The 15,444-nt window shown below is 44.4% G+C and overlaps 1 protein-coding gene across 1 annotated transcript; it reads left to right on the forward strand.

Annotated features, from left to right (window-relative positions):
* Window positions 1-6,539: 6,539 nt before the first annotated feature.
* Window positions 6,540-12,094, forward strand: LOC119325350 (putative disease resistance protein RGA3). Its single transcript, XM_037599102.1, has 4 exons — window positions 6,540-6,940; window positions 7,059-7,356; window positions 7,477-11,088; window positions 11,298-12,094. Exons 1-3 carry the CDS (start codon window positions 6,643-6,645, stop codon window positions 11,066-11,068), a joined length of 4,188 nt encoding a protein of 1,395 aa, XP_037454999.1. The 5' UTR covers window positions 6,540-6,642; the 3' UTR covers window positions 11,069-11,088; window positions 11,298-12,094.
* The last annotated feature ends 3,350 nt before the right edge of the window (window positions 12,095-15,444 follow it).

Here is a 15,444-nt window from a genome sequence, read left to right on the forward strand (position 1 = left end):
AGAATCAGATCAAAATCACGTTTCTGTGAATTATCAAAACTAATTTCTTGAGCGCAAAAGTTTCTGATTTTCAGCAGCATCAACACAGCTATCACCGTAAGCTATCCTAAAGGCTTTACTTGGCACTTTATTGAAACAAAAACTATAAAACATGATTACTACAGTAGCATAATCATGTGAACACACAAAAACAGTAAGAGTAAATATTGGGTTGTCTCTCAACAAGTGCTTTTCTTTAATGCCTTTCCAACTAGGCATGATGATTTTAATGATGCTCGCATAAAAGATAAGAACTGAAACACAAAAAGAGCATCATGAAGCATATGACTAGCACATTTAAGTCTAACCTACTTCCTATGCCTAGGGATTTTGTGAGCAAACAATTCACGGAAACAAGAATCAACTAGCATAGGAAAACAAAACAAGCGTAGCTTCAAGATTTTCAACACATAGCTAGAGAGGATACTTGATATTATTGCAATTCCCACAAGCATATATTCCTCCCTCTTAATAATTTTCAATAGCATCATTAATGAATTCAATAATATAACCATCACATAAAGCACACTTTTCATGATGCATAAGCATAAAAATTTTATTACTCTCCACATAAGCAAATTTCTTCCCATTCGGAATAGTGGGAGCAAACTCAACAAAATAACTATCATGTGAGGCATAATCCAATTGAAAATTAAAATCATGATGACAAGTTTCATGGTTATCATTATTCTTTATAGCATACATGTCATCACAATATTCATCATAGATAGCAACTTTGTTCTCATAATCAATTGGAACCTCTTCCGAAATAGTGGATACATCACTAAATAAAGTCACGACCTCTTCGTATCCACTTGCATAATTATCACAATAAGATTCAACACCCTCCAAAATAGTGGGATCATTACTTCCTAAAGTTGACACTCTTCCAAACCCACTTTCATCAACATAATCATCATAAATAGGAGGCATGCTTTCATCATAATAAATATTCTCATCAAAACTTGGGGGACTAAAAATATCATCTTCATAAAATATAGCATCCCCAATCTTGTGGCTTTGCATATCATTAGCATCATGGATATTCAAGGAATTCATACTAACAACATTGCAATCATAGTCATCATTCAAAATTTGTATGCCAAACAATTTATTGCATTCTTCCTTTAGAAATTGAGCACAATTATCGGAATCCTTATTTTCACGAAAGACGTTAAAAAGATGAAGCATATGAGGCACCCTCAATTGCATTTTTTTGTTTTCTTTTATAGACTAAACTAGTGATAAAACAAGAAACTAAAAGATTCAATTGCAAGATCTAAAGATATACCTTCAAGCACTAACCTCCCCGGCAACGGTGCCAGAAAAGAGCTTGATCTCTACTACACAACCTTCTTATTGTAGATGTTGTTGGGCTTCCAAGTGCAGAGGTTTGTAGGACAGTAGCAAATTTCCCTCAAGTGGATGGCCTAAGGTTTATCAATCCGTGGGAGGCATAGGATGAAGATGGTGTCTCTCAAACAACCCTGCAACCAAATAACAACGCTTGTGTCCCCAACACACCCAATACAATCGTAAATTGTATAGGCGCACTAGTTCGGCGAAGAGATGGTGATACAAGTGCAATATGGACGGTAGATATAGGTTTTTGTAATATGAAAATATAAAAACAGCAAGGTAGCAAGTGGTAAAAGTGAGCGAAAACGGTATTGCAATGCTAGGAAACAAGGCCTAGGGTTCATACTTTCACTAGTGCAAGTTCTCTCAACAATAATAACATAATTAGATCATATAACAATCCCTCGACGTGCAACAAAGAGTAACTCCAAAGTCACTAATAGCGGAGAACAAATGAAGAGATTATTGTAGGGTACGAAACCACATCAAAGTTATTCTTTCCGATCAATTCATTGGGCTATTCCTATAAGTGTCACAAACAACCCTAGAGTTCGTAGTAAAATAACACCTTAAGACACACATCAACCAAAACCCAAATGTCACCGAGATACTCCAATGTCACCACAAGTATCCGTGGGTATGATTATACGATATGCGTCACACAATCTCAGATTCATCTATTCAAACCAACACAAAGATCTTCAAAGAGTGCCCCAAAGTTTCTACCGGAGAGTCAAGACGAAAACGTGTGCCAACCCCTATATATGCATAAGTTCACAAGGTCACTGAACCCGCAAGGATCACCAAAACATACATCAAGTAGATCACGTGAATATCCCATTGTCACCACAAATAAGCACATGCAAGACATAGATCAAGTGTTCTCAAATCCTCAAAGACTCAATCCGATAAGATAACTTCAAAGGGAAAACTCAATCCATTACAAGAAGATAGAGGGGGAGAAACATTATATAATCCAACTATAATAGCAAAGCTCGCGATACATCAAGATCGTGCCATATCAAGAACACGAGAGAGAGACAGAGAGAGAGAGAGATCAAACCAATAGCTACTGGTACATACCCTCAGCCCCGAGGGTGAACTACTCCCTACTCGTCATGGAGAGCGCCTGGAAGATAAAGATGGCCACCGGTGATGGATCCCCCCTCCGGCAGGGTGCCGGAACAGGGTCCCGATTGGTTTTTGGTGGCTACAGAGGCTTGCTGAGGCGGAACTCCCGATCTAGGTTTCTTTTCGGGGGTTTCTGTATTTATAGGAATTTTTGGCGTCGGTTTCACGTCACGGGGGTCTCCGAGTCAGCCACGAGGTAGGGGGGCGTGCCCTACATCCTCGTGGATGACTCGGGACTCTTCTGGCCCAACTCTTTTGCTTCGGGGGCCTCTTCTGGTCCATAAAAAATCATCGGGAATTTTCAGCTCGTTTGGACCCCGTTTGATATTCCTTTTCTGTAAAACTCAAAAACAAGGAAAAAACCAGAAACTGGCACTGGGCTCTAGGTTAATAGGTTAGTCCCAAAAATCATATAAAATAACATATAAATGCATATAAAATATCCAAGATGAATAATATAATAGCATGGAACAATAAAAAATTATAGATACGTTGGAGACGTATCAAGCGCCACGGATGCGGTCAGCCCATCCTAAGCGGCCACGTGCTGGTCTCTGTGATGTCCCCGCAGCGCACGTCGCATATGACAGTGGCTTACAAGTCGCCGGAGTGCCCCATTGAGAAACAACGCATATGAATTCCGGCGTGCCTGAGGTGTGCGCAGATTTGATCATATCCAACAGCCGTGCTATGCGCGACGCATTAAAAACCCATTTGCAGCGCGCGGATCACCTGTTTTTGCACAGCGGGGTGCGTTTGCTCCAGCGGCCGCTGCAAATTTCAGCACGCACGAGCCACGGCAAAAAACTGGGCGCGTGCTCTTGCATAAACAACATATGCACTCCGAACTAATAAAAAAATATGCATAGATTAAAATAGATAAAAAAAACGATACATAGATATTTCACAATGCCTACATAGTTCATCATAGCATTGATAGATAAAAAAATAGTGCAACACGATAAAAAAACTACGGTGCAACTAGATAAAACTACGGTGCAACTAGAACCTACTCCAAGTCATCATTCTTGCTGGTGTTGTCCGAGGTATCGAGCCACGCGTCTTCCCGACGAGAATCGTCTGAGTCAAAGAATGACTCCCCACATGCGTTAACGCGATCGCACTGTGATATGGCCAGTGCCTTCCGCCGACGCCTGTCCGCCCGCTCCGCGCGGCGCCTTGCCGTCCTCTCCGCCCAGAGGGCGTTCTCTTCGGCGACGTCCTGCGGGTAGCCCTGGCGCCACTCCGCCATGGCTCGCTCGTCCTCCTCGGCGATGAGGAGGCGGCGCTGCCACCGACGGTGTTCCTCGCGGTCCTGTTCTGTTATAATACGAGGCGGAGGGGCGACAGCCTGCGCCTGCTCGTACGTTCAGACGTCCTGAAAGTTCATCTGCGCGCGAGGCCTCTGGAGGCGCCACGTCGCCGCGTCATACGCACGGGCCGCCTCGTGCGCGGTCTCGAAGCCGAGGCCGAGGCGGACGTCGCCGGACCAAATCTCAGCGTAGAAGGCGCCGGAGGGGCGCTCGCGGACGCCGCTGTAGCCCGAAGATCCCCGGCGGCGCGACAACATGGTGGCGCGGTGGTGGCATGTCGGTGGCGGGCCGAGGAAGCAACAGAGGAAGCAGAGGAAGGGGGAGAGAGTGCGTGACAATGTGGATAGCGATGGGAGGCCGCGTGGTGGACACAACAATTTATAGGCACGCCGAAAACGGTGTGCCAAATCTAACGCGCGACCTACCGCTTTTTTCCCGCGCGCGTTATCTTTTCCCACACGCCCGAGTTTCCCGCCCCCGTTGGAGCGCGCAAAAATGTCCCACATGCGTTAAAATGGTAGTTTACCGCGCGCGGGGGGTTTTTGCCGCCGGAGATGCTCTAAGTTGGTTACCACATATATGAGTGTTTGATGCTAGATCTTTTAGCTACTACTTATCTAGGCGCATCGGGCAGACGGAATCAATCGGCCGTAGCAGTTGAGCCGCCGGCCGACAGGTGCGCGTGCGCGTTCGCATTTGGAGCTTGTCTTCCGCATTAGAGCAACTCTAGCAGACCCCGTAAAAACTTAACCCGCAAAACACGTTTGCGGTTTGACGAAGATTGTGTTTGCGGGTCGAAAACTAGCACGGCCGAACAGAAACCGTATCTAAAACTGCATAATTTAAAAAAAACACTTTCGCGGGAGAAATTGCACCTCGTTGATGCGAGTAGTTCATCACATACTACATAGATTTTATATGATCAACACACTACAAACATAGTTCATACTACATACTACGTTAATACTAGTACTAGAGGGGGTCGGATCTGACGGCGGCGAGGTCACAACAAATGGACGACGCATTGGAGGAGAAGGATGCTCAATCCTCCTCGTCGGAGCTGCAGAGGTCGATGTACTTTGCCCTCTGCTCCTCGCGGATGCGGCGCCACTCCTCATCCTTCTCCTTGGCGGCGAGGTTGGCGGCGACCGCCTGCCGCCACTCGAGGTCTTCGAGCTCCTCGGCGTGGCGCCGGCGCTCCGCATCCTCGCGCACGCTCCGCTCGGCGATGGCGGCCGCAATGGCGTTGACGTAGTCTTCCGGCCCGACGACTCCGCGGCGGCCAAGCGGAGCGGGCTCCTCGGGCTCCTCCTTGACGGGGACGAAGTCGAACTCGTCCGGCTCCTCCTCGTCCTCCGACCACTCCCTCTTCATGGGGAGAAGGCCCGCGCCGGAGGAGGAGGAGCTCCCGGCGTATGAATATCTCGCGGAGGAGAAGTACGCGCGCCGGCGGTCGTACTCCTCCGTCTCGCTCCACCGGAAGCTCGCCGGAGGCGACAGGCCGCGGTTGGTCCACTTTCGGGCCCCGCGCTTCCTCGCGTCGTCCGCCCGGATGCGCCGCTCGCAGTCCGGGTCGCTTCCGCCGCCGGATCTGCTGCCGGAGCCGCGTCCGAAGCTCCACATGCGGTCCCGCATGGCGGCTGGAGGCGGAGAGGTGGTCGCCGGCGGCGAGTATGCGGGCTCAGTTCTGGCCGGAAAATTGGGCCAAGCCCGCATACTCGCCGGATGTTTGCGGGTTTGCTTGTTTTGTGGGGTCTGCTAGAGTTGCTCTTACCTACTACGGCCAGCCACGAGGAGGTCCTATACGCGTTCCTCCTTGAGGGCCTCGTCTTAACCGCGGCGGCTCGGCGGGCAGATGCGTGCGCCATGACATGCAGCTAGGGAACTGGATCCTCTAACATAGAGAAAGAAAATCACGGATTTACTGTAGATATAAATAATTTAAAATTAATTTTAGTTCACCATCAACTTATTTGTGTGTAATTACTATAAATGTACACAGTAGATCATCAATTTGTAAATTAATTTGAGTTATTTTAGCCTTAATCATATGAATAGAAAGAAGTTAGGGTACTGCAACTTCTCTAACTTCCCTTCTCAATGTTAGAGGATCCGGTTCCTGCAGCTAGCTCGTCACGATGCTCGAAGACACAGCGACATGTTAGGGGATCTGGTTCCTGCAGCTAGCTCGTCACGATGCTCGAGGACACAGTTGTCGCAGTTTCTCGGGAGAGAGATTGGGGATGAGTATGACATGTGGGTCCATGCAGTCAGTGAGATTAAAGTGTGATCCCGGCCGGGATAGCTGGTTTCCTAGCGCGTCAAACTGGTCCAGAAAGGTTCGGGGTTGAGATTGACCGAGATCAATAACTACAGAGTACATATTTCAGCGATTTGGAGACGAGGGTTTATTTGTGAGCAGCTCTACGATCTCAGGGTTTAAAATAGACTTTATCCCCTGAGCATCTCTCAAGTCTGAAGTATGAACCTTCCTCGTGCTGTTCCAACCTCGGTTTCCTCACTCCCACTCATGATTACAACAAAGAAAACTGTGGTGAACGGGGAGCAGGCAGTGGTGGTGCTTTTTGACTTGGCACGGCACAACAAAGACAAAAGGTGAAAAGCAGCGGCCGGGTTACGATGCCACTACTGTTCTCAACCTTTCCTCTTCCTCTGTCTGAACCCCTCTCCGCCTTTTCTCACTCTCACTCACTCACTGCTGCTGCATCTCAACCAGCTGCTGTCCTCTCCATCATCCCCTGATAGTTGCTTCCCCGGTTCCGCCGGCCGGGATCGGGCGATGGAGGCGGTGGAAGACACCATGTTGGAGGCCGCGATTGGGTGGCTCGCAGACACCATCCTTGCAAACCTCCCAGCCGGCGGCAAGCTGGATTCCTGGATCCGCCAAGCTGGCCTCGGCAACGACATCAGGATGCTCAAGTCCGAGGTCGAGGCTGTGGAGATGGTGGTCTCTGCTGTGCAAGGGAGGGCGGCCGGGAACAAGCCGCTGGCCAGATCTCTGGCAGCCGTCAAGGAGCTGCTCTACGACGCCGACGATGTGGCCGACGAGCTCGAGCAGCAGCACCAGCTCCAACCAGGTAATTTTGGTATCTGCTGAATTGCTTGCTAATTGGCAGTTCCCTTTTTTTTCTTTTTATTTACGTCAGGCACGACTATGCTGAATATCTGGTCCACTTTCTCTTCTGCCTGCCTTAGAGACACTGCTCCAAACGGATGGACATGGTGGAAAGCAGCAAGTTGAGAGATCGAAAGAAAATGCTGCCGACGTACAGAGTAGCGGTAATAACAGGTTACGGTCCGAGCTATGGAATCAATTTGAAATCACAGCGTTTCTTGAACAAAACGGAGGGCCTTCGCCTTCCAGAGCAAGATGCAAGCGCTGTCAAACAGAGCTTATGTGCGAAACCAAGAAAGGGACGTCGGTTTTGCGCAATCATCTCAACAGCAAAGCTTGTAGCAACAAACGTCGTGGAGCAACTGACCCTTCTTCAAGGTACCTAGATTATTTTTCTGCATTACACCCGCACACTTTTGCGAGTGTTTTCTAATACACATGTGCTTAAGAGTATATTAATGTTCTCACTGCTAATCCATGATCTATTTCTCATTGCAGCACTGCTGATGCTACTGCGATTCCTACGCATGTTGCAGCTGGTAATTTGTCTAGCAGAAAAAGGATGAGAACCGATCAGGAGTCAACACAGATCACCACAGCTAACCCAAACGGTTGGAATAAGGATGCATTTCCCCAAAGGATACAAGACATCACTAGTCAGCTGCAAGTCAAACGAGAGGCTGTCACAAAGCTTCTCAAGATACTTGGGTCAGACTATGGTGGTGCAAGTTCTAATCACTGTCATTTTACAATCTCAGATGCATGCCGAAGAACATCAGGTCTTGTTCAAAGGAAAGTCTATGGGAGAGCTGCAGAGAAGAGATCCATCAAAAAGCTGATAGAAAAATACAAATCAACTCAAGGTGTAACTGTTCTGCCTATTGTAGGCATAGGAGGAGTTGGGAAGACAGCTCTCGCTCAGCTTGTATACAATGATCCAGCTTTGGAAAGTCAGTTTGATCACAAGATATGGATTTGGGTGTCTAACAACTTTGATGAAATGAGACTCACAAGAGAGATGTTAGATTACGTCTCACACGAAACACATGATGGCCTATGCAGCTTTCCCAAGCTTCAGGAGGTCTTGAAGGGTCATTTTAAATCAAAGCGGCTTCTACTCATATTAGATGATGTCTGGGAAGACATGGATGATTGCCGATGGAATCAATTATTGGCTCCTTTCAAGTCTGACAATGCAAAGGGCAACATGATAATCATGACAACTAGAAAACCGTCCGTTGCAAAGAGTAGAGGTACAACTGGACCAATTAACTTAAGTGCTTTGGGAAAGGACCATTTTTGGCAATTGTTTAAATCATGCGCGTTTGGTGACGAGAATTATGAAGCGCAGGCAAGTCTAAGTGACTTAGGACAGGCGATAGCACAAAAGTTAAAAGGGAACCCATTAGCAGCACAAACTGCCGGGGCACTATTAAGAGATCTTCTTACTGTGGATCATTGGAGTAACACCCTAAAGACCGAAGCTTGGAATTCCCTGCAACTCACTGGTGGCATCATGTCTTGTTTAAAGCTTTCCTATGATGAGCTGACCTACCCTATACGGCAATGTTGCTCGTATTGTTCTATATTCCCCTACAACTATCGGTTTCTTGCTGAGGAGCTAGTTCGTATTTGGATTTCACAGGGATTTGTGAAGCATGATCATTCAAGTAGGAGTTTGGAGGAGATTGGATGGTTCTATCTGACAGATTTGGTGAACCTTGGCTTGTTTCAGCAGGTTGAAATAATAGAAAGACCCTCTCTTGGTAATCAAACATACTATACTATGTGTGGCCTGATGCATGATTTTGCAAGGCTAGTTTCAAGAACTGAGTGTGCAACTTTGGATGGTTTGCAATGCAATGAAATTTTGCCAAATGTACACCACTTGGCCATAGTAACTAGTTCTGTATATCGGAGGAATTGTCAGACTGTGAACATACCTCGTAGTGAGAAGTTCGAATTTTTCATGCACAATATAGTCGCATCGGTGAGAAAGTTGAGGACATTGGTGTTAATTGGGGAATATGACTCCTTTTTCTTCAAAGCATTCCAGGATGTATTTGAGAAAGCACATAATCTGCGTCTGCTGCAAATGTCTGCAACACCTGTTGATTTTAATTCCTTCCTATGTAGCTTGCTAAATCCTAGATGTCTTCGGTATCTAAAACTTCAGAATGCTCATACTGAACAGAAGGCTTCGCCTCATTTCATGAGCAAGTTTTTCCATCTCCAGATGTTTGATGTTGATTCCTTTATGTCATTGCATACAGTTCATCTAGAGGGTTTCGGAGGATGGAGAATACTTTCGTCTCCGGAAATGCTTCCGTTTCTTAAACGGTTGAAGTTGAGCAACATGCATTTGGTAAGAGAAGTATCAGTTCCGTCATTGGAGGAGCTGGTTTTAGATGGAATGCCAGTTTTACAAAGATGTTCATGTACTTCCCTGGTGGATATGAAGTCAAGTTTAAGGTTGTTAGAGATCCGCAGCTGCCCTAAACTTGAGGTGTTCGATCTGTTTCAGGAAGGTCGTAACTACGAGATTGAGCATAAGTCATGGTTGCCCAGTCTGAGGAAACTCATTATGTGCGATTGTCCTCATTTGCAAGTACAAACGCCCCTTCCGCCTTCAGCCATATTTTCTGAACTATTAATTAACAAGGTTTCAACAATTATGATAATGGAGGGATCTTCCATGGGAACATTCAGAATTAGCGGAAATAGAATTTCGTATCTGGTTTTTTATGAGCCGGTGGCACTTGATGATAAAATTTTGGCATTCCATAATCTTAAGGATATCAAATACTTGGAAATACTGGAGTGTGAAAAGGTAACATCTGTTTCATTCAAAGGTTTATGTCAGCTCATCTCTTTAAATAGTTTGGAAATAGTGGGCTGCAAAAAACTTTTCTCTTTAGATGATGTGCCAGAGCAGACCCATGAAGACATGATAACTGCTCTCCCGGCTCTTGAAAGTCTTGATATTAGAGGATGTGGAATAACGGGGAAGTGGCTATCTCTGATGCTGCGACATTCGCCAATCCTGAAGGAGTTGAATTTGGATGACTGCCCGCAGTTGAAACAGTTGAAGATAGAAGAGGTTTCGTCATCATGGTATGTAGATGATGCATGGCCAAGTTCAGTTGTAGACGGACTTGTGCACATTCCGTTGAATCTCAGAAAGATAACAATTCGTGAATGCCCTCATCTATTTTTTGAGGAGCTAAATGAAGATGCCCAAGAGAATGGAAGATGTCTCCTCCCGCAATCACTTGAACAACTTGTTTGGTCCGATTATTCCCGAGAAACTCTGCAGCCCTTCTTTGTGGGTAATCTCACGTGTCTCAAAAAATTATCCGTAATCAGCAGTAATTTTGAATATTTACAGCTTGATTCCTGTACGGTGTTGGAAGAGTTGGAAATTAGCAACTGCGAATGCCTCGTCGCATTTGAGGGCATGCAATCACTTGGAACCCTTAGGTCTTTGGTATTATGTATGAACTCAAGATTGGAATCACTACAGCTGCATTCCTGCACAAGGCTGGAACATTTGGAAATTGGTTGGTGTAGTTCGCTCGTCACACTAGCGGGCTTGCAATTCCTCGTGAACCTCAAGCATTTGGAAATACGCAAGTGCCCTGCCTTGGATTCACTTCAGGGAATTTCAAGTCATAGCTTTGCGTTATTCCCTGCACTGGAAAGTCTCGAGATTGATGACTTGTCTCCCCTTAACACATCATTCTGCAAGGGCCTCACCTGCCTCCGAAGCCTAAAGCTTTTTCCTTTGGATGTAACGAGACTAACAGATGAGCAAGAGAGAGCGCTTCTGCTCCTCAGGAACCTGCAAAAGCTCCGATTTGAGAATTGTTGCCATCTCGTAGATCTTCCCGCGGGGCTGCGTGGCCTCCATTCCCTCAAGACGTTGGCGATCATAAATTGTAAAGATATCTCAGGGCTTCCGAAGGAGGGCCTCCCACCTTTGCTTGAAGAACTGGTGATCTGCCATTGCAGCATCAAGCTATCACAAGGATGCAGATCGCTAGCAACAAACAAGCTAGAGGTTGAAATTGATGGGAACTACGTGGACTGATCGCTGAGTATCTTTCTAAGGTATACGTCTACCATATACCCAGTCATTTTTCAACTAAACATCAAAATTGTACAACTATATGCTATTGGAGGGGTTGCCCAGGTCATTCCCGTCCTGGGTCAGTGGGTCACCTGTTACAGTACTCTCTTTTTTGCGAAAGCACCTGTTACAGTACTTACATTTGAAGTGGGGGGAAATGCTTAACAAAATTTTCTTGTGATATGAACAGGTTTGGTTTCACTTCAGGATCTCATCCTCATTCTCAACCTCATGTGGTCATGATAATGGTGTCTTGTAACGATGCTGTATTTTCAAGAATTAAAGCAGATTTGGTTGAGCGCTTCCAATTTTGTCTGGGGTGGACAGCAACAACATTTGAAAAGCCTTTATCTTTTGGGTTCTTGTTCCAGATTTTTCTGAGCAGAGTGTGTTCGGGGTGTACAGCAACAGAAAGTGCTGTTTGTCCTGCAAATTTAACAGTCTGTTTATGGATGATCTATACTTGATTTTCTGGAAAGTTCTTGAAGATGATTTTGAGCACCTTGAGATGTTTGGACTCCAATGGAATGGTTGGGGTGTACAGTCGCAGCAGATGGATTTTTCTACTAGCTCAGTTTGCACAGCAATTTTAACAGTCCGCACTGAAGGTACTACTAGCCTTCAAAAGAATTCAGGAATTGTTTCAGATTTTTTTTAGAGTCATGTGGTGTGTACAAGTACGAGAGCTAACTCTGTTCTTGTTGGCATCATTATCATTCCACTCAGGGCACTATTCTTTATAACTGAGAATTCCTTCAGAAAAAATCAAGCACTTTGTATTATTGGAGTCCGGTGGTGTTTCCACGGTGTGCAGGAAACAGAGGATGCATCCTTCCAGCTCTGTTAGTGCTGAAGTAGTGCAGTCACTGGATGTTGATTTTGTTGGGATTTTTCTTAGATCATTTTGAGCACTTTGATATATTTTTCTCAAGTCAGGCTGTGTGTTCGAGGCATACAACAATTCACAGTTCATGCAAATTCAAGTTCTGTTAAATTCTCGTTGAAGTTTTATTTTAGCATGCAATTCTCCTTTTAGTTTTCGTGGATACAAAGTTTTCATGCGAGTAAGGGCAACTCCAAAGCAGATCTTTAAAATGGACACGTCAAATATCCACACATACGTTCAACGTGTCCGCAAACAGTGACAAGGGCGAATAGAGGGACTGTGGTAACCCCAGCCCATCAGGGTTCAAATCCTGGTGCTCGCATTTATTCCTGGATTTATTTCAGGATTTCCGGCGATGTGCATTCAGTGGGAGGAGACGTTCCCGTCGACGACGAGGCGCCTACGGTGACTTCGTAAATCTCAAGATGATATGCCGGCTCAGTCTTTCGGAGGCGCTCATAGGGGTAGGGTGTGCGCGTGTGCGTTCATAAGGGTGAGTGTATGCGCGTGTATATGAGCGCTTGTGTCTGTGCTGATGTTCCAAAAAAAACCCGAGTCCAACAAATAAAAGTTGGTCATTAATCTCTATCTCTACCTAATAATAATAATAATAATATAACAATAATAATAATAATAATAATATAATAATAATGATAATAATATAATAATAATAAAGCAAATAGTGTTTCTGTCGTCCGTCATCTAAATTACCCCTGAAATTGTCAATATTTACCCACCATGCCACCAGTAAGTAGAAAAAAACGTTTCGTTTCTTATATTTATTTTGCCGCGGTCAGCTTAGGTCAATAGGTCGGAATCCCATCCAATAGAAGAATAATATATGTAGCGCAGTGGTTGGGGCCTTTGGCTACCACGCTGGAGATCGTGGGTTAAAACCCCTTTTAAACCTTTTTTTAAAAAAAAGATCAAATACTTTTAAAAATATTCATATCTTTTAAATCCTAACTCCAAATCTAACATGTCATATATGAAAATCCATCAGAAAAATGTGTAGATTCCAAATATGCTATTATCATGCATGTTAATAATTTTTAAAATTAGTGACAAGCCCAACAAAACATTGGTTCCGTTGATCTTTATTTTAGATAGCAGTGGCATGTGGGTTAATGATTCACCTCAATCTCGGAAGAGCTCTGAGCCTTCCTTCATGCAGGGAATGAAAGGAGTGAAATGGATGGGGTAGTCGTCTTATGGTCTGCAGTGAACCTTCTAGCTTGTAACTAATATTGTTTGCCTTTTCTCTTCTGTTTCGGTCACTTTACAATGGCCTATATACTCTGTAACCTGTCAGTTTCCCTCTTAACTAATCCATCAGAAAAATGTGTAGATTCCAAATATGCTATTATCATGCATGTTAATAATTTTTAAAATTAGTGCCAAGCCCAACAAAACATTGGTTCCGTTGATCTTTATTTTAGATAGCAGTGGCATGTGGGTTAATGATTCACCTCAATCTCGGAAGAGCTCTGAGCCTTCCTTCATGGAGGGAATGAAAGGAGTGAAATGGATGGGGTAGTCGTCTTATGGTCTGCAGTGAACCTTCTAGCTTGTAACTAATATTGTTTGCCTTTTCTCTTCTGTTTCGGTCACTTTACAATGGCCTATATACTCTGTAACCTGTCAGTTTCCCTCTTAACTAATGAAAAGCGGTGCCGGTTGCATTTCATCAAAAATAAACAAGCAACCACTTGAGAATTATTTATAACGGCACTATTTCAACGGTAATTTGCTTGCCCAAAACTTGGTAATTTGTCTTCTTTGGATTATTTATAGGAACGGTTTGCGGCGGATGGCTACCTTGCATAGGTTCTGGATCAAGTAAATAATTAATTTACTCTAATTATGTCAATAAACTAGACTTTTTGCCCAAAAATTATGTCTTCTTTGAATTATTTATAGGGAAGAGAGGTCTGCAACGGTTGGCTACCTTGCATAGGTTCTAGAACAAATAAAATAATTAATTACTTTAATTATGTCAATAAACTAGACTGTTTGTGGCTCACGGTTTAACACAATGTTCCTTTCACAAGGTGTGACGCTATGGCATATTAACTTGGAGGTAGCATCTAAATGGACCTGGCTTTGTTACTTGAGGTGAGCATATATTGTTCATCTGCTCATGTCAATTGTAGAAGTTCCTTGATTCACCATAGATGTAGTGAGGTACATTTGTTATATTTGCAAGTGTATACCATGACCACTGGTCGGCGAGACAAGGAGGATAAGCAACAATAGCATGCTATTAGCGAGACATTACTCAGAATGCTATAACGTTCTATTAGCAATGCCATAACATGTTTTTTTTGAAGTGAACGGTACATATGGGTCACTACAAGAAATATGTCAACTTATGACCTTCTGTCAGTGACCCTCGAAGAATTGGTCATAAATTTATGACCATTTCAGACCAATTGGTCAAAAGCTGTTCGGGGGGCTCCAAACCCTAAACCATTGCGAACATTTTGGTCAAAAAGGTCGTAATTTCTTTACACCAAATGGTCACAAAGCAAACAGGGCTGGCCGCTGCCTTATTTCTAGTTGTTAACGACCAAAATAGATGGTCATATCCTTGTAGATTGTGGTTGGTTGTGATGACTAGGCGCCACCTCATCAGTTTTGCCTATGTGTCATGTCCATGTGGCAGTTTTTGCCCTAGGTTGTGAAGCAACCTATATTTCTGTCATTCCCAAAATTCCCAAAAAAATCTCATAAATTGTTTGGATCATATCTTCATCAAATATGTCAAAAACCTTCCTTGCCTAGTTCAAAAATAACTCAACAATATTCATTTTCCTATTCTGTTCAGAGCAGCAGTTTGTGAAGGAAGTACCACTTTGGCATGTCCAAATAGTATCCATTTTCTACAGTGCTTTCCTATGCCCAAATAACCATCATCCACCAAATGTCAGCTCAATCCATTCATTATTTCGAGCCGAGCTTCAACATTTGTATTTATGTCCAGTGTGGTAGTTTGCAAAGCAAGTACCACCTAGGCTCCTCCTTTTGAGCTGAAAATTTGTGAAGACGGTCTTCTTAGTAACTGATCATCCTCAGCCAAAACTCACACTCATTAGCCATGTACATTTCCCGTACCGCTAATCAAACACTTGGCTGCTTATTCATGTTTGAGCATCGATCGGTCTCCTCGTGAGAATCTTATGTTGTGATTTTCTTCCTAGCACCTACCTGGGGAGTGCCCAACCCACTAGACATGCCTAGGCCGCCCAGAACACATGGCAACGCTACGGTAACGCGGTGACCACGCGGCGGGCATGCGAGCTTACACGCTCTAGAGTTGGGGCCCTCGGCCACCGTCCAAACGTCGAAGTCTCGCCATAAAACCATGTATTTCTAATTAAAAAGATACTTATTTAACTAGAAATGATTTTTGTAAAAAATAAAGAGTAAACTATGAGGCAGCTGCAGTTCA

Source organism: Triticum dicoccoides, chromosome 6B, assembly GCF_002162155.2.
Source record: "Triticum dicoccoides isolate Atlit2015 ecotype Zavitan chromosome 6B, WEW_v2.0, whole genome shotgun sequence".
NCBI lineage: Eukaryota > Viridiplantae > Streptophyta > Magnoliopsida > Poales > Poaceae > Triticum > Triticum dicoccoides.

Bases quoted from the DNA above. Each gene is read 5' to 3' on its own strand.
- LOC119325350 (XM_037599102.1), top strand. From the start codon at position 6,643: ATGGAGGCGGTGGAAGACACCATGTTGGAGGCCGCGATTGGGTGGCTC. The intron at 6,941-7,058 runs GTAATTTTGGTA...TGCCTGCCTTAG, and splicing joins GCAGCACCAGCTCCAACCAG to AGACACTGCTCCAAACGGAT. The intron at 7,357-7,476 runs GTACCTAGATTA...TTCTCATTGCAG, and splicing joins GCAACTGACCCTTCTTCAAG to CACTGCTGATGCTACTGCGA.